General features: G+C 41.2%; 1 protein-coding gene across 3 annotated transcripts in view; it reads left to right on the forward strand.

The window, feature by feature from the left end:
• LOC121917249 (intraflagellar transport protein 57 homolog) overlaps positions 1 to 16,215 on the forward strand; it is a 34,160-nt gene extending 17,945 nt beyond the window's left edge. Inside the window, exons 5-11 of one of the 3 annotated variants that reach the window (XM_042443017.1) lie at positions 6,062 to 6,130; positions 6,968 to 7,087; positions 9,960 to 10,031; positions 12,272 to 12,403; positions 12,619 to 12,681; positions 15,068 to 15,134; positions 15,907 to 16,215. In XM_042443017.1, coding sequence (XP_042298951.1) covers positions 6,062 to 6,130; positions 6,968 to 7,087; positions 9,960 to 10,031; positions 12,272 to 12,403; positions 12,619 to 12,681; positions 15,068 to 15,134; positions 15,907 to 16,088 — 705 coding nt within the window. In that variant the 3' untranslated portion in view covers positions 16,089 to 16,215. The remainder of the gene's footprint in view (positions 1 to 6,061; positions 6,131 to 6,967; positions 7,088 to 9,959; positions 10,032 to 12,271; positions 12,404 to 12,618; positions 12,682 to 15,067; positions 15,135 to 15,906) is intronic. The other 2 variants (XM_042443018.1, XM_042443019.1) reach the window with 2 other exon arrangements.
• Positions 16,216 to 18,416: the final 2,201 nt, after the last annotated feature.

An 18,416-nucleotide genomic window follows, 5' to 3' on the forward strand; every position in this document is an offset into this window, starting at 1 on the left:
GGCGTCTCTGGTGGGGAGGCCGGGAGCCGGCTTTATGGGGCCGCTCTCACCAGCCCCGCCCCTCCAAAAAGGAGAGGCACCCCTCAACCCAGACCCATCAAACCCATGAGGAGCCCTGGCCACCAAGGGATCCAGGGTACAAATCCCCGCTTAGCTAGGGACACCCACTCTGTGAGCTCTGGGTGCTTATAGAATCCAACACCACAGGCCTAATAGCCACTTACCCCTGAGTTACTTTGCAATAGAGGGATTTACATCTGAGTAGAAAGCCAGCACAGGACCCAAGGTTTAAATCTCTGCTTAGCTAGGGAAATCGCCTCTGTGAGCAATTGGTTCCTATTATACACACACACACACACACACACACACACACACGGGCAGAAAAGTATTTAGTCAGCCACCAGTTGTGCAAGTTCTCCCACTTAAAAAGATGAGAGAGGCCTGTAATTGACATCATAGGTAGACCTCAACTATGAGAGACAAAATGAGAAAACAAATCCACACAATCACATTGTCTTGATTTTTAAAGACTTTATTTGCAAATTATGGTGGAAAATAAGTATTTGGTCACTATCAAAAGTTCATCTCAATACTTTTTTATATATCCTTTGTTGGCAATGACAGAGGTCAAATGTTTCCTGTAAATCTTCACAAGGTTGGCACACACTGTTGCTGGTATGTTGGCCCATTCCTCCTTGCAGATCTCCTCTAGAGCAGTGATTTTTGGGGCTGTCGCTGGGCAACACGGACTTTCAACTCCCTCCAAAGGTTTTCTATGGGGTTGAGATCTGGAGACTGGCTAGGCCACTCCAGGACCTTGAAATGCTTCTTATGAAGCCACTCCTTCGTTGCCCGGGCGGTGTGTTTGGGATCATTGTCATATTGAAAGACCCAGCCACATTTCATCTTCAATGCCCTTGCTGATGGAAGGAGGTTTGCACTCAAAATCTCACGATACATGGTCCCATTCATTCTTTCCGGTACACGGATCAGTCGTCCTGGTCCCTTTGCATAGAAACAGCCCCAAAGCATGATGTTGCCACCCCCATGCTTCACAGTAGGTATGGTGTTCTTTGGATGCAACTCAGCATTCTCTCTCCTCCAAACACGACGAGTTGTGTTTCTACCAAACAGTTCTACTTTGGTTTCATATGACCATATGACATTCTCCCAATCCTCTTCTGGATCATCCAAATGCTCTCTAGCAAATTTCAGACGGGCCTGGACATGTACTGGCTTAAGCAGGGGGACACGTCTGGCACTGCAGGATCTGAGACCCTGGCGGCATAGCGTGGTACTGATGGTAGCCTTTGTTATGTTGGTCCCAGCTCTCTGCAGGTCATTCACTAGGTCCCCCCATGTGGTTCTGGGATTTTTGCTCACCATCCTTGTGATCATTTTGATTCCACAGGGTGAGAGCTTGTGTGGAGCCAACTAGTGGGTTTTTATGCTGGAGCCCTCCTCTGCACTTACTTGAATAACAATCCCCCATGATAGGGTTTGCTTTGTGTGTGTGTGGGTTGTGTGCCTTTAAGTTGTTTCAGACTTACAGCGATCCTAAAGTACCACAGGTCGCTGCCTCCCCCCCCTTCCATCGCTCCCCAAAAGCTACTCAGTGGGATCCGCCGGTGCCTCCCTTGGCTTCCTCACTGCCAGGGCTGTTGGACATTCCCCCCAGTCCAATCCCAGAGCCCCCAGACTCCCTGATCCCTGGGAGGCTTGGGAGCTCCGGAGCCATGGGGATGCTGCCCAGGTTGGCACTGATGATGCATAGATGTGCTTCATATGATTGACATTTTTTTAAAATAAAAAAGACTGGCTAGTGTGTATGACAAGTGTGTCAAAAAAAGACACGAATGCATGGAATTCTTGAAATAATTAGCTTCCATGGTGGGACCTACTCATCGGTACAGAGTTCAGAGATCTGGTGTCAATGCGACTCGCAAAGCGATTTAAACACGAGTGGGAATGAGGCCAAAAAATCAGTTAGGCCTCTCTGTATATACAGCTGAATGGTTGCTTTGGGTAATAGAATAATAAATAATAATAATAAATTTTTTATTTTTATACCGCCCTTCCATAGATCAGGGCGGTTGACAGCAAAATATCAAACAACATATACATCAGGGTTACAAACAATTACATACAAACAGAATAAAACCCCCGTTAGCCAGTCCTCTTTGCCACAGAAGAGGAAGGGAGGCCCACTGGACTTTAATCGGGGAATGCAAGCTGAAATAGAAAGGTTTTTAGGTCCTTTCTAAATTGGGCCAGGGAGGTGGCCGAGCGGAGCTCTGTGGGCAGCGTGTTCCAAAGGGCTGGGGCGGCAATGGAAAATGTCTTCCTCGCGGTGGAGGTCAACCTAGCCCCTGGCACCTTAAGTAGTTGCTGCCCAGATATTCTGAGGGTGCGGGACGGAATGTACGGGGAGAGGCAGTCCTTCAGGTATCCTGGGCCCAAGCCATTTAGGGCTTTATAGGTCATCACCAACACCTTATATTGTGCCCGGAAACGAATAGGCAGCCAATGCAGATCTTTAAGCACCGGTGTAATATGGCTGGCCCTGGAAGTTCCAGTGACCAGCCTGGCTGCCATATTCTGTACCATTTGTAGCTTCCGGGTTTGGTATAAGGGTTGCTCCATGTAGAGTGCGTTGCAGAAATCCAATCTCGAGGTTACCAGAGCATGTACTACCGTTTCAAGGTCCCTCTGGGCCAGGTATGGGCGCAGCTGGCGAATAAGTCGAAGCTGATAACAGGTGTTCTTGACCGTCGCATTCACCTGAGCAGTCAGGTGAAGCGACGAGTCAAGAAGCACCCCCAGACTGCGCACAGAGTCCTTCACAGGGAGCGTGACCCCGTTCAGGACAGGTGGAACTGCCACCATTCCTGGACCAGGGGAACCTATCACAAGTACCTCCGTTTTCTCTGGATTCAGCTTGAGTCGGTTTTCCCTCATCCAGCCCATTACTGACTCCAGACAGGCCACGAGAGGAGAGACACCATCCCCGGTCACTGCATCAGTCGGAGACATAGAGAAAATTATTTGGGTGTCATCAGCGTATTGATAACCCCGCGCCCCATGTCTCTGGATGATCTCTCCCAGCGGTTTCATGTAAATGTTAAATAGCATGGGAGACAGAATGGCTCCTTGAGGGACCCCAGTTATAAGGGCCCTCTCATCGGAGCACACGTCTCCCAGCTGCACCATCTGGGACCTCCCAGAGAGGTAGGACCGGAACCACTGGAGCGCAGTGCCCCCCGATTCCCACCTCTGCCAGGCGTCCCAGAAGGATACCATGGTCTATGGTATCGAAAGCCGCTGAGATGTCCAAGAGCACCAACAGGGACACGCTTCCCCTGTCGATGCCCAGACGGAGATCATCGACCAAGGCGACCATGGCCATCTCAACCCCGTAACCCGCCCGGAAGCCAGTTTGAAATGGGTCCAGATAATCCGTTTCATCCAAGACCGCCTGAAGCTGGATTGCAACCGCCCTCTCGATCACCTTCCCCAAAAATGGCAGCAGCGAAACTGGCCGATAATTGTTATGTACCAGGGGGTCGAGGGAGGGCTTTTTAAATAAAGGTTTTACTATGGCCAATTTTAGTTCAGATGGAAATTGCCCTTCCCTCAAAGATGTGTTAATAATCCGGCGTAGCAATAAAGTTACCGCCGGTCCCCCCTGGGCCGCTAGCCATGAGGGACAGGGATCGAGAGAGCAAGTTGTTTTCCGAACACTTCCGAGGATCTTGTCCACATCATCGGTACTTACCAACTCAAACCGATCCAGTTTAATGGAGTCCACGGAGGCTCTGGACGCCTCTACTCTAGGTTCTGCTTGAATGTTGGTGTTAAGACCTTCGCTTATCCGAGAGGTTTTATCCACGAAGAAGTTATTAAATTGGTTGCAGCAGGCCTTAGAAGGTTCAAGGATCTGGTTCGGGGCAGGAGGGAGCTGAGTTAGCTCCCTCACCACCCTGAACAACTCTGCTGGACGCGACTCCGCGGACGCGACACGAGCACCATAGAACGAGTTCTTAGCTGCTCGTATCGCCTCTCCGTAGTCCTCTAACAGTTGGTCTAGGAGAGCCTTGTCATCTAAGCGAAGGTGTTTCCGCCAACGGCACTCTAGCCGTCGCAGTTCCCGCTTCCTCGCCCGGGGATCTTCCGTATACCAGGGCTTACGTTTGGAAGCGGGCCTGAGAGGGTGCTTGGGAGCGATACTGTGTATAGCCCTAGAGAGACCGGTATTCCAAATACAAGTCAGGGCATCAACAGAGTCGCCGTCACTTCCAACCATGTACCCCTCTAAAGCTTCCTGGAACCTTTTGGGTTCCATCAGCCTTCGAGGGTGGACCATCCTAACAGGTCCGCCACCCCCGGGGGGGATCTGGGTAGAGACCTTGATTTTTGCCTCCACTAGGAAATGATCCGTCCATGACAGGGGGGAAACATTAGTTATTTCCGCCCACGGATTTTCCGCATCCGAACAGAAGACCAAATCAAGAGTATTACCCGCACAGTGCGTAGGACCCTGTATCAGCTGGGACAGGCCCATGGCCGCCATGGTATCCATGAATTCCCGAGCCGCACCGGGTGGAACATAGCTGGCCGTGAGGGAGATGTTGAAGTCACCCAGGACAAGTAGCCTGGGTGTCTCCAGCATCAGCTCAGCGACCAGCTGTGTCAGCTCGTTAAGGGAGTCCGCTAGCGCACGGGGTGGCCGATACACTAACAGAATCCCCAGACTGTCCCTAGCCTTTAGGGTCAGGTAAATACACTCAATATAGGATGTCTGTCGGATGTGGTTCCTGGTGAGGGACAAGGTGTTCCTATGTATCAAGGCCACACCCCCTCCCCGCCCACCTAACCTGGGCTGGTCCTTCACCGAGAACCCAGCAGGCAGGGCCTGAGCCCACACAGCATCTCCTTCAGGCCCAAGCCAGGTCTCGGTAATGCAAGCCAGGTCACAATTACTGTCCTCCAATAGATCGTGGAGGATGTGGGACTTGTTGTTAATCGACCTGGCATTGCACAGGAGCAGCGACAGGGTTTGTGGCACGGTTGGAGTGACCCTCAGGTCCCTTAGGTTGGGAGGGGGACAGGAAGGGGAGATAGATATGAATAGCCTGTACGAAATTAAACTCTGGGTGAATCAACCCATTTTTAAATGTTTTCATTTTAAAAAAAAACCTTCTTGCAACTTGAAACCAACTGCCTCTGAATTGGATATTACAGGATTCTTTTTTTCAAGCATAAGGACATTCAAAAATGTATCCCTCCCTCACCAGCAGTATGAAGTGTTTTGGTGTCCTCTTCTATTTCCTCTGTCCAAGTGTAGACTCAGCCTTTACCACAGGACGTGAAGTGCATTACAACAATCTCTGCTTCTCCAGATGCTCTAGAAATCCTAGCCAATATGGTCAGTGCTTGAATTCTGGGAACTGATATCCCAAACAAACCACTAGAGGATCAGAATTTGAGAACCACTGCAATACACTATAGTACAGTTGACTTCCAACTGGCTTTTGCTTAGTCAGTGTTGAACTTGGATAAAGAATATTATTACCTCTATGCAGTAAATGTTAAAAATCTGGTTTAAATTGTCACAAATCCAAGGGCAGTGGAGTAGATACTTTGGTTCTTTGAACAAATGTTAGTTGATGAAAAGAAAACTGCTGACATGGCTGGTAGCAATTCCTGATAATGTAGCAGCAATTCTACAGCTGTCACAATCATTTGCTGCATGCAGCAGCCGTTGCTTCCCATAGTTCATGGTAGCTTGGCATTGATTTGTATGGTCTGGGGTATCCAGGATTATATGTAGATGTCTTAATACGAAGTGCTATATTAATGTAAGGAAGAACAAAGCCTTGTGGTATTGATACTAAAGGACTGAAGGTTACAAAAAGCTCTATAATGCTCAGTGTTGACATTATAATAGACTTCTTTAATGTACTTTGGTAAAAATAGATGGTTGTGATATTTTCAGAAAACTGTTTCTGAATCATGCATCATTTTCCACGTCTTACTAGACCATATTTTATATCTTTTTAAGGAAGAAGAGACAGACAATGAGGAAAACTACATTGATCTGAATGTTTTAAAGGCACAGACTTACAAATCAGTAAGTAATTTCTTCTCCAGTTAGCCATGTATTATGTATGGCTTCTGCTTCTGCTGTGCTGTCTACTACAACTTCGCAAACTTGTGGAGGACCCACCAGTCATAAGGCTGAGAGAACAGAGTGGGGAACACAGACATCTATAGTAGGGAAGAATAGAGGGGAAAGTGGGAGAAGAATTCTGTTATGAACCTTTGGATGCAAGCCTCTGAATGATATGCCATAAATTCTACATCACCTCTAGGAGATATGAACTAGTCATTGTGGCTTAACCTTATTGTGGCAAGATTAGCAATTGAGGCTTGATTTAATCATGGGACTGGAATTCTTTTATGCATAATGAATTGATGCAGTTAACTACAATTACTCTCCTCTCTCTTTTTGACTGTATCAAGAAGGTATCTACACATTTTTATACCTGTCTACAGATCAAATCTTCCTTATAGTGACCTATTGACCATTACTTTCCATGTGTATTTGTGTTGTAGTAATAGGAAAGCTAATCTTGGAGATTTCTTCATGTTTATTGTTATTATTATTGCTATTATTATTATTATTATTATTATTATTATTATTATTATTATTATTCTGCCTTCCGTCCGGTTCAGGGACTCAAAGTGGCTTACAGGTACTCAAGTTTTTTTTTCTTCCATGCTATTCTAAAGTAGTTAAAAATGTTAGTTCACTCCCCATTTGCACTTGCATATACACTTCATCTTCTGCAGTTGGGCCGGTACAGCAGGTTTTATAACTGGTGTAAGAAGTGTTTATGCTATATGACATCACTTAATAGTGTAGTTTGATTGTTCATTGATATGTCAAATATACATTTTTTGATAGGACATGATTGAATCAAAGCAAGAAGAGATTTTAGAATCAACAGTAGATGCAGCTGAGTGGAATTTGGAAGTGGAACGGGTTCTTCCACAACTGAAAGTTAAAATCAGAACTGATAATAAGGTGGGTTGGATTTATCAATACTGCTATGCTGCTACTATTTAGTAGCACAGCTTCTAGAAGAATTCTGCCTCTTTATGTGCTTAAAGGTCAGAACTATAACCACTATATTAGAAAATCCTTTGAATGCTCATTCCAAATCAGATGAATTTGAGCTCCTTTTTGACTGCAAAATATCATGCTTAAATGTGAAGTGTGATTAAAGCCACTTGACTGACATCAACACTCTTAAAATAGATTAGTACTTACAAATAAAGTACTTGTCTTCCAGCATAAACATGTTTGCACAGTTTTTAAGTATAAAGATCTTAATGAAAGCAGTGCACATGTATAAACAAATAGATTTTTGAGAAGTATTAAAAAAGAGCACATGAACTCCCTAAACGTCAATGTTCAGATCTATGTGGGTTTAGCCAAGCTTGGAAAGCTTATCTTTGTGTGTACAGTAAATGTAATCATAATGGTATTTTCATTTCACTTTGTCATGTGGAAGAGCCTGGTATCCACTCTTTTTTTGCACCAAATAGTTCTTGCTCTGTACATCTCTTCTAAGTGTACGGAAGTGTTTGACTTCTACTCTGCTTCAACTGCTGTTCTAGATGTCCTCCAATCATTATGTAGATCCCCTACAACATTTTTTTTGCTTCACAAATTCAACTAAAGTCTTTCTCAGCCTTGCTTTCATATGCAGATTCAGTAACGATTTCATATTTTATGTACTCATGCAAGTGTGTACATGCACACACAGACAGAAACAATACCTGTGACTGTATTGTTTATTTGTGTTTGCATAGTCCTTGTTTGTGTCTCTGTAAGTTTCTTTTCTTTTTTGTTCCCTATTTTTCTTCTTCAACACACCATCTTTGGCTGTTATCTTTCAGGTACATTGGTACAGTTGATGACTATTTGACTCCAGTTGTTCTTTACTTTGTCCTGTTTCACTCTGATCCTACACCACCATTATTTAACTGAGCATTTGTACCTGAGGTTTGAATATTGTATTCTGTCACTGCATCTGATGAAGTTGATTGTAAGCCATGAAAGCATTTACTAAAGCTTGTGCATTTGACTCTTAGGTTATCCTGTTAGCCTTATTTTTTCACTTTTACTTATGTCTGCTTAACTACAGTTGGCAGCTGATCTTATTTCTTGTTATTAACTTCCATTTTCCAATTTTCTCCTTACCAACTCTTTCAAGACCCCAACGTCTAGCAGACTGAAAGCTAGTAGGATCTTGAAGGCATTCTGCTACTGCTTTCAAGATCCTACTAGCTTTCAGTCTGCTAGACGTTGGGGCCTTGGAATTATCTTCAGTTGGAATTATCTCCACTCACTTTGTGCATTGTCACATTTTAGCAATCTCTTCAGTATATCTGGAAAATGACCTTGTTTGTAAGCATGCACTGTTAAAGTTTTCATTGCTGCCTTAGTTATCTCAGCTAATGCAGACAAAATAACTGGAGAGATTTCTGTGGAAACCAGCATACAGTAAAACCACCAGATTTTTCAGAGTTCATATTAAACCATCACAAAATTAGCATAGGGGTTAACTTCTGGTTCATGCTCCTTAGAGCCCTAACTCTTCATAACAAGTATTTGAGGTGTTAAACCTGCTTCTTACCTGTAGCATTTCAGACTGCAGTCTAACTTAGAGGGGTTTCAGTGAACATGATTGAATTCTTTTCTGTATGGGAAAAAACCTTACATACAGATAAGTAGATGTTGGAGAATACAGTTCTTGCAGAGTCTTCTGCCTAACATGTAGAGGGTTTCTTTTCAGTTGAAGAATTTTCAGCCTGACACAGGTTTACAACTGCAGTTTGTAAGAACTAGGAACAAAGCTCTCTGCTCATAATATAATTTATTCATATTCTCCTTTGCCCTTCTGCTTCACCTAGGTACATGTAAGTTGTGCAATAGAACATTGGCCAGGATAAGGAAATCTGGGGTCATGTTTCTGTTATACTATGGATGTCACTAGCACTCACCCTTTCTGCTGTGGCAAAGAATTACTCAGCTAAAATTCCACGTTGCAGTTGCAGATGTCATGGGAGGCAAGTCTAAGACATGGGAGTGGTATTCAACTAGCATCTTTCCCTAATAGAACAATTTATGTGATTAGAACAGATTCTCCCTTCAGCAACCCCTCTCATTCCTGAAACCACACCTTTGATGGGGGGGAATGAGGGACTGCAGAGGGGAAGGAATGTTTCCACTGCACAGGCAGAAGTCTTCACATAGCATCGGATGTTGCCAGGTAATTTGAAACTTCTTTATTTTCCTTATGCTGACTAGTAAATTTGGATATCTCCTATACTAGTTTGGTTTACCTGGTCACTTGCAACTGAAGTTTGCTTGTGTGAAATCATTTTGTATTATCTGAAAAAGCCTTCCTTAATCTTGGCCTGATCTTTTCCTTCTTAGACCTTTAGAAACATATGGTTGCAATTATCAGTGTTCAAAGTACCTCAGAGTCTGTCAGTGCTGAACTTGAACTGTAATGTTGTAACAGTGGTAATGGGCACAGAGGTTTTGATTAATTAGTAAATGAGTTCACATCCTGTTTTTATGTTCTAGAAGAAGAAGAGAGTGGAATTAGAATCAATATTAGTGCCCGGAGCAGTCTGTTATAATTATCTCTGGAGCAAGAATATTTACAAGCAAATAACTAGTTACAAGCATCCATTGGCAGTGATGTCCAGCATTTTATTTAAGAGCACACATGTCACAGGATTTTAGATGATATCATTTTAATGCAGCAACCTTAGGTTTAAAACATGTCACCTTGTATAGATACGCTGTAAACTTGACTGTTTATCCAGATATGAAAAAAAATCATTTTGTGTGTAACTCCCTTTTAAAATTTAAATTATAGGACTGGCGTATCCATGTAGATCAAATGCATCAGCACCAAGATGGAATTGAATCTGCTTTAAAAGATACCAGGGTAAGTCTGTGATAATGCCTTAGTAATTGAAATGTAGTGGGATTTTGATGATTTTGTGGTAGTTCAGAGTTTTCTTACTAGAGGCCTTTTTCTCTTTGTGGTCTCTTTTATAAGTGCATGTGAATCACTTGCTATCAAATCTACTGGCATTGTGTGATATCTGCTTGGGGTTTTTTTTTTTTTTGTTTGTTTGTTTGTTTGTTTTTTTGGCTTCTGTAAGGAAATAATAATGACCTTCTGTTCCTTGCAGCAGGAATTTTCAAGTCCTCTGGCACTGGTCTTCCACAGGAGTTTCTTAGGCAATTCCCCCTACCCATGTTGTTTCTATGAAACATCTTGCTTTTTTTGTAAGCTGTGTTTTCTGTGCCTCTGGCACTCCTTTTATACAGTAGAGGTTTGGGGGAAAGCTTCTAGAAGTAATTGAGTGCAGAGATCAAAGCTTCACATGGAAGTGTTGTTTACAAAGAAGTTTTTTTTCCTGATCTTGATCCCCTTTTTCCTTTTGAAAAGGGGAGTTTTAGCTAGTGATGGCAAAACAGTTCCAGGCCTCAGACATGAAGACAGCCAGCTGCCATTGACATTTCAAATGTCAAAGTTGTAGGGTGCTTTTTAATGTCCAAAGTTTCAGCATTTGTAATGAGCAAATGGTTAACTCTTATTCTATGACGCAGGCAGGTACAAGATTCACAGTTTTTCTAACAGTGTTCAGTTGGTGCACCAAATTGGAAAAAAACCCACCAGATATGAATGAGAATTGAGAGTAAGAAATGACAGAAAGAATTTGAATTGCACAGATTATTCAGTGATGACTATTTGCCACAAAGGTGGATTAGTTTCCATTAAAAATAAATCTTATCGCTAAAAACTGAACATATATTCCATTACACTCGGCCCTCCTTATCCGTGTATTTTTTAATCCACAAATTCAAGCATCCACGGCTTGAAAATATTCCAGAAAAAGTATAAATTCCAAACCTTGATTTTCCATTTAATATAAAGGATATCATTTTGCTCTACCATTATATTTAATGGGACTTGAGCATCCACGGATTTTGTTATCTGTGGGGGATTCTGAAACCAAACCCCAGCAGATAATAAGGGTCCACTGTACAGTGGTACCCCGGGATACGAAATCACCGCGTTACGAAATTTCCGGGATACGAAAAAATTAAATAGAAAAAAACTGTTTCGGGTTACGTTTTTTTTTTCGGCTTACGAAAAAATTTTTGGTGCTTTTCGGCGCTTTTTCGCACGAAATCGCGGCTTTCAGCGCTAGCGGCTATGGCTTTTTCGGCTAGCGAAATCTTTCGGGTTACGAACGGCGCCGCGGAACGAATTATATTCGTAACCCGGGGTACCACTGTACTTTAATTACTTCTGAAAGCAATGTTAGTGAATGTATTAAAGAATGACTGATTCTCTATTCTTAGTCAGAGGCTACATCTGGAGAAGTAATCCAGTTTGACACCACTTTAAGTGCCATGGCTTAATGGTATGGTATGGTATGGAATCTTGAGACTTGTAGTTTGTTTTGGCTCCAGAGCTCTCTGACAGAGAAAGCTAAATATCTCACAAAACTACAGTTCCCAGAATTCCATAGTATGGAGCCATGGCAGTTAAAATGGTGTCAAACTGGATTATTTCTGTAGTATGGATGCAGCCTTGGTCAGTGTCCACAGATTATTCATCTATGAATTCAAGCATCCATGGCTTGAAAATATTTTTTAAAACTTCTAAAAAATAAACCTTGATTTTTCAGTTTTATATAAGCCATTTACTATGCCACTGTATTTAATGGGATGGGCATCCATGGATTTTGGTATCCATGGGAGGTCCTGGAACCAAAATCCAGCAGATACCAGGGGCCCACTCTACATTTAGATATTTGCATACACAATTTTAAATAAGAAGAAAAATGGTATAGTCACTATTTTAAGACTTTTGGGTCTAGCTTTGAGTGACCAGTTGAAATTATTCCCAGTACACTACTTTAGTCACCTTACTTGGATCTAAACAGTTGTCCAATTAGTTGGGTTTGCATGTTATGCTTGTATTTCTTTAACAGTATATGTTGCCTCACTCCACTGTTGCACAGCAAGCTAGTCTTGAAATGAGGAGAACTTTCAAAAGCTATTTGGATGTGGCTCACAGTCAGATGCTCAAAAGAAAAGCAGTCAACAGTCCCACTGGGATTTCAGCCAGACCTCAGTTGTGGCTGACTTGTGTAAAACTTTTAACAGGGCTACCTTGACAAACTTCATAATGAAATCAGCAGAACTCTGGAAAAGGTTAGCAGTCGAGAAAAGTACATCAACAACCAGCTAGAGCATTTGGTTCAAGAATATCGTTCTGCACAAGCCCTTCTGAGTGAGGTAACATTGATTATTTGGGAGTCTTGTCAAGAGACTATAATTGTGGCTCTTCTTTTATTAAAATTGTACACTTTTGCTGTTAAACTCAAACTGTAACAGTTAGTTTTATTATACAAAAGATAGAAGACTTAAAAAACATGGCTTACATCCTATATATTATAGACTAGAGTTCTTTATTTTTTTTCCCATAGTAAAGTATTTTTTTTCTTTCACAGGCCAAAGAGAAATACCAACAAGGAAGTGGAGGTGTGACAGAGAGGACTAGAAACTTGTCAGAGGTAGAACTTTGGTCTTTAGTATTTAATAGTTTGTGTATTTGCAGTAGTTTTCATGGCATGGCATGGCATAAGTTGACAGGGGTCTTTATGGCACTTTAGTTTTGCATTTAGCCTGTACATGTCTAGTCCAAAGGAAACTGGGTTTGCTTTCAGGTAGAATTGGTGTTCTACAAATTGTATGTTTTGACATCCTGAACAGTCTTGAAGGTGAAACTTCTAAATTCTGGTTATTCTGCCAGTTCTCTACTTTGATTCACTGAAGTGTTAGTTAAATGATTTAAGTAATTCCTGCATCTCTAAGATTGTTCAGAATAAATGAGTTAATGTTCTTTCTTTTCAAAGAACTTTTACATGTGTTAAGCTTTATTGGTTATTTTTCATAAGATTATTAATACTAAATGACAAGACTGCATAACTTTGCATGATGAGATTACCAGGCAAGGCTACTGGTGAGTGTTTTATCATTGCCAAATACAAATAAATAATGGAACTTGTTCCCAATAATCCAGTTTGCATTCTGGATGATCCTGAACATGAACAAGGTGGTCACTTTGTCTTGCCTGCACTTCATTCTAGACAGAGTAAGGAAATGGAAGATATGAAACTATTTCTCAACCAGAACAGTTGGGAGGATATTAAGGCACAAGAATGCTGTTCAAGAATTCCAATACCAAGTAGCTTGGTTGATTATCTGTGTGTGTGATTCTGACTAACCATCACCACTCCTGCCATGACTTTTTGGATGACCATTATACTTATTTGTTCTTGTCTTAATGAATCCTTTACTCTTATATATTGTGGAACAAGTGAGGGAGAAATTAGTTCAGCGAGAAACCAATCCCACCAAGATGGAATTGATTGATTATGCTGCTGTTGACGGTGACAGTCTGCAAATTCATAGAATATTTTAATTGATCATTTAGGACTTAATGTGGGTGCTGTTTATTTTTAACACTAATAGTAGTGTTAAAAGTAAAAGTTGATTTAGTTCAAGGCATGTCCTGGGGAAAAATGTAATTACCTTATTTCTCAAAATGGGAAGATAGCAGATATGTTTTTATTGAGTTGTTCTTTTGAAAAAAGTATATGAATTTCAAAATAAATAAAAGGCCCTTGCACAAGCTACATACCGTTCTTTGATTTGAAAGTGAGAGTCTAGCTTCTAGTGCCAGAACTGTAGTTTGTGAGACTTTGTAGATGTATGTGTGTATGTATGTATATTGGTATTTATATCTCATCTACTAAAGCAAGTTCTTAGGTGTGTTTATGATACATTTAGAGTGAGCCAAAACAAATGAGAGTTATTAGGAAAGACAATAGTTTATACAAGGTTAACAAGGCCTCAGATATTTTGGATGTTATTTTACTTATTAATCTGCCTTGGCAGATCATAAACAAAATGGCTGCTGTAAAGTTCCTCATTGTGGTGGTGATAGGTGCAGAAAAGAAAAACAACACGTGAAGCAAAGGCAGCCTCCTCCCTCCCTCCTCCTCCCGTCTCTTGCATTTTTGGCTTCTGGTAGCAGACACAAGAGGCACTATTGGAGTAAAAGTGTTTTCTTGCTCCTCTGATGTTAAGATAACCATCTAGATCTTTAGGCCATAAAAGGTCTAGGAGGAGAATGCCCCTGGCCAAGAAATGGCTGTCAGAAGAGTCATTTAACTTAATCTTTCTTCTAGCTAAGCAGAGGTTCTGTATCCATGGAAGTGTTATTGATTGTTGTTGGCTACTGATGGGAGGGATAAGAGGTACAGAGAAAGGAAATTTTAGCTATGGTCCATTCTATTCCTTGCAGCTTCTCAAAACACTGGGCAATAAAAATAAATTATTTGTATTCCTCCTCCCTGAGCCCATTCCTATATGTACAGAGGTTTCATTACAGAGGGCTGTAGGGATCTGTTGGACTCCCAGAGTAATTTTAGCCTATTGGATTAATTCTGCTCCAGATTGCTTTTACCTTGACACAGGTAACACTTTCACACTGCAAGTATGCAACCTTATTTCCTGTTAAAATACTATTTTGGTTTGGCACCTTGTTATAGGCTTTTGGGATGCATTGTGTCCCTTTTCTTATTAAAATAAGACCACTGTGAGTCTTCTGTCTGCCCCATGGCTTCTTAATAAGTCCAGTAACAGTAGGTATTACTGGGTGTATGATTTTGAAATATGCTACTGATAAAATCTATTTTTAATGTCACATTGTGGCAATTTTGAAACCAGTCATTAAGTTGAATTTCATCTAGGACTTTTAAAGAGGTATATTGGACCTCAATAGCAAACAGACAGATGCAGTCATTAAATCTTAAATATCTGTACCATTCAGAATTATAACTGTCTCTTTGGCTATAGTAGATTTTACAAATAACCTGTTTATTTTTCTCTAAGATTACTGAAGAGTTAGAGAAGGTAAAGCAGGAAATGGAAGAAAAGGGAAGCAGCATGACTGATGGTGGTAAGCTTATTCTTGATGTACTTTCTCAGATAAACTCTCATTTTTAGCTAGTTTTCCAGATCTATAGCAAAATCCCAGCAGTAGAAAAAAGAAAACCAAAAGGAGTAGCTAACATACAGTTGGAGTCAGTGTTCTCTCAAGGCATAGAACCATGTCCCATGTCTCTAATTGTATCTTGGGTCTTTCCTAAAATAGGGAACTATTCTTGAGCATTTTCTACAACTGAGTCAGCCAGAAGTATCTTTTGGCTGGTTAAAAAAATCCATCTATGTAATGTCTGTTCTGAATTAATTCCATTTTAAAATCCTAATAAGTCTAGCCCTTACCTGGACTGAAGAGTGCATTATTGGGGGAGAGGGGTTTTCTATGCAATCTACCTGTAATCCTTTGAGATGTGTTAGGCTGTTGTAATAATGGGTACTTGAAGAAATGGATGGAATTTGTACTGTCGTAGACTAAAATGTGCAGAATTTTGTTTTGAGTTGTTTTTTCACCAAATATAAAATTTCATATTATCATAAGTACTGAAGAGGTTTGAGCATTTTAATGCATATCTTCAGATTCAAAATGTCATGAAGGTGATAGAGTATATCCTAATTTTAAAATAGCTTTTATGAATCTATAAAATCATGTCTCCAGAGTATTGTCATTCTTTTGTTCATTTAGCTCTCCCGATTAGCAGAGGGAGTGAATTATGAAGAAAAAATAATACCTTTCTTTGTATGGCAGAGTGACAGAAAAATGTACCATTTTGCATTTTCCTTTTTAACAGCTCCTTTAGTAAAGATTAAACAAGCTTTAACCAAACTGAAGCAAGAAACTATTCAGATGGACATACGAATTGGCGTAGTGGAACACACGTTGCTTCAATCAAAGCTGAAAGAAAAATCAAACATGACTAGAGATATGCATGCTACTATAATTCCAGATTCTTCCATTGTTGGTACCTATTAAATTTCCTTGTTGCTTAGTTTTTTAATGCTATGCAAATCATTTTGAGGCATATATATGTATATATAGTACACTATGTATGTCATTTTACAAGGCCATTAATTCTGTTTGAATAAACGTAGTAGTGTTATATTTGTGTCAGTATGATTTATTATACAGTTTTCAGGAAAAGAAAGTATTAATAAAATTTCATTAACAGGCTCCTGGTTTGTTAAATCAAAGGGTTTGGAAGGAATGTATGAGAATGATTAGAAAGAAAAGTTCTGTTACAGAAATGGATATTGCACAGATACAGCTTCCAGTATGAATCCTATGGGGATTGGCACCCAATATCTTTCACAGGTTTAGCTCAGAACTTGTCAAGATTATAAGGCCAGGAACTATATCTGACTATACATATCCCTCTCATGTTACTTTCCTCACACAGCAGAATGAACCATCTTCCTCGCTAGGAATTTTATGCCCTCATTAGGGAAACGGGACTGATTTAGCAGTAGCTGCTACTGAATACCTAAACATTAGCCATTTCTCTTTCTCTTAAATTAGTAGCTCATGTGTAAAGGAGTGGAGAGAGTGTGATGCAGTACATTGCATTAGAGTATTCCAGTGGAATATGTGATATGCAATTTGCTGGCAGGCAAGAGTGGGCAGGAGGTTTGCAGCCAAAGAATGGGTGTGGCATCCTGTGACCTGGTTGACAAGGATGTCTGTGCTGGCTAGATGAGTCACATTTGGGCACATGAAATGATTTGGGAGGGCAAACAGTAGTGGTTCAGAAGGTGCCTTTAGAACTGAACAGGATGCTTAGTCTAAGGAGAGTAGGATTGAGCCCATGAGGGGGCAGCAATGATATAGGTGAAGGGATTTATGTTTGCAAGACAGAAGGCTGGCCATCACGAGGAATAGATTGAGAGCTTTTTCTTTTTTAAAAGTCAGATGTGGCTGTGCTGAACTTCTGTGGAAATTTCTGTTGCTGTATGTCTTCAAGTCATTTCTGACCTATGGCAGTCCTAAGGTTTTCACTGTTTCCTTGGCAGAATTGTTCAGAGGTGATTGCCCTTGCTTTCTGAAGCTGAGATCTTGACTTGCCCAGGGTCATCCAGTGTGTTTCTATGGCTGGGGATTCAAAGCCTGGTCTACAGCCAAACCACTACACTATTTTATTTATTTGTTTAGAGTATTTATACCCCCGCTCTTCAGCCACAAAGAGTCTCAGAGCATTTTATAGATTGTTAATTTCACAGTTCGCTGCCCTCAGGCTTACAATGTGAAAAGACATGACACAAAAGGAGAAGGGAATGGCAGTGGCAAAGGGGATCAAGTCCAGCAGATACTGTTATTTCTTCTCCCTCCAAGGCCAGGATGGTAGCAGTTACGCTACACTGGATCTCAACAAAACGACTTCTACTTATAGATAAAATTTAAAATGTAACTGTTTGGAAATGGTTTATTTTATTTACCTCTCAGTAATAAGGCCTCACTGCCATTTAAAGTCTAAGGTTGTGTCCTTTTGGGTCAGTTCTACGCACAGTCTACTCTTCATTATGACCAGAATGTAGGATAACTTAGTCTATAAGAGGAACCTATTACCATAAAACTTCATCCTTTGGATGCCTCCCTGAGTTCATCCCTCATATCAAGATTGTCTTGAGTGTGTTTTTATGAGTGCAACACTTTGTTCTCAGTGGCCTGTTACAGACTGTCAAAATAAAACTGCTTCAGGTCTCTTTGAAGGTATGCTGTTTAAATGATGCATGCACCCTAAGAATCCAGAAGCTGCACCAAAGCTGCACTCCAGTGCTTAGGAATGGAGTGTGGCTTTGGCGCGACCTCTGGACTCTTAGGACCCATGCATCATTTAAATAGCATACCTCCAAAGAGACCCAAAGCAGCTTTATTTTGGCAGTCTGTAACAGGCCAGTATTACATTACTTTGAGGAGTGTCAGTTACACGCAGTTCTGCAGAAGTATCTGTCCCCTTTGAGCCTTCTAGTTTAGCATCCCCTCCTTGGACATAGAGAGTGACATCATTCACAGTATTCCCTTCCCACATCTTCCTGGAAAGTTTGCATATAGAGATGACTTTATTCCTCCTGATGACCCGCCCACCCCGCTTCTCTTGTATTCTGCCAGATTTCCATTATGCCCACTATGCCACCCTTTCAACCAAGCACTCACAACTCCCCCATTTTGAATTGGAGGCTTATGCAGATTGAGTAGCCCTTACCTGAATTACTTGGGCCCAGAAGAGTTCCATATTTCAGATTTTTTCATATTTTGGAATACCTGTATTTGTATGTGTACATAATGCAATATTCTGGGTATGTGACC

The sequence above is a fragment of the Sceloporus undulatus genome, unplaced genomic scaffold (assembly GCF_019175285.1).
Source record: "Sceloporus undulatus isolate JIND9_A2432 ecotype Alabama unplaced genomic scaffold, SceUnd_v1.1 scaffold_13, whole genome shotgun sequence".
Taxonomy (NCBI): domain Eukaryota; kingdom Metazoa; phylum Chordata; class Lepidosauria; order Squamata; family Phrynosomatidae; genus Sceloporus; species Sceloporus undulatus.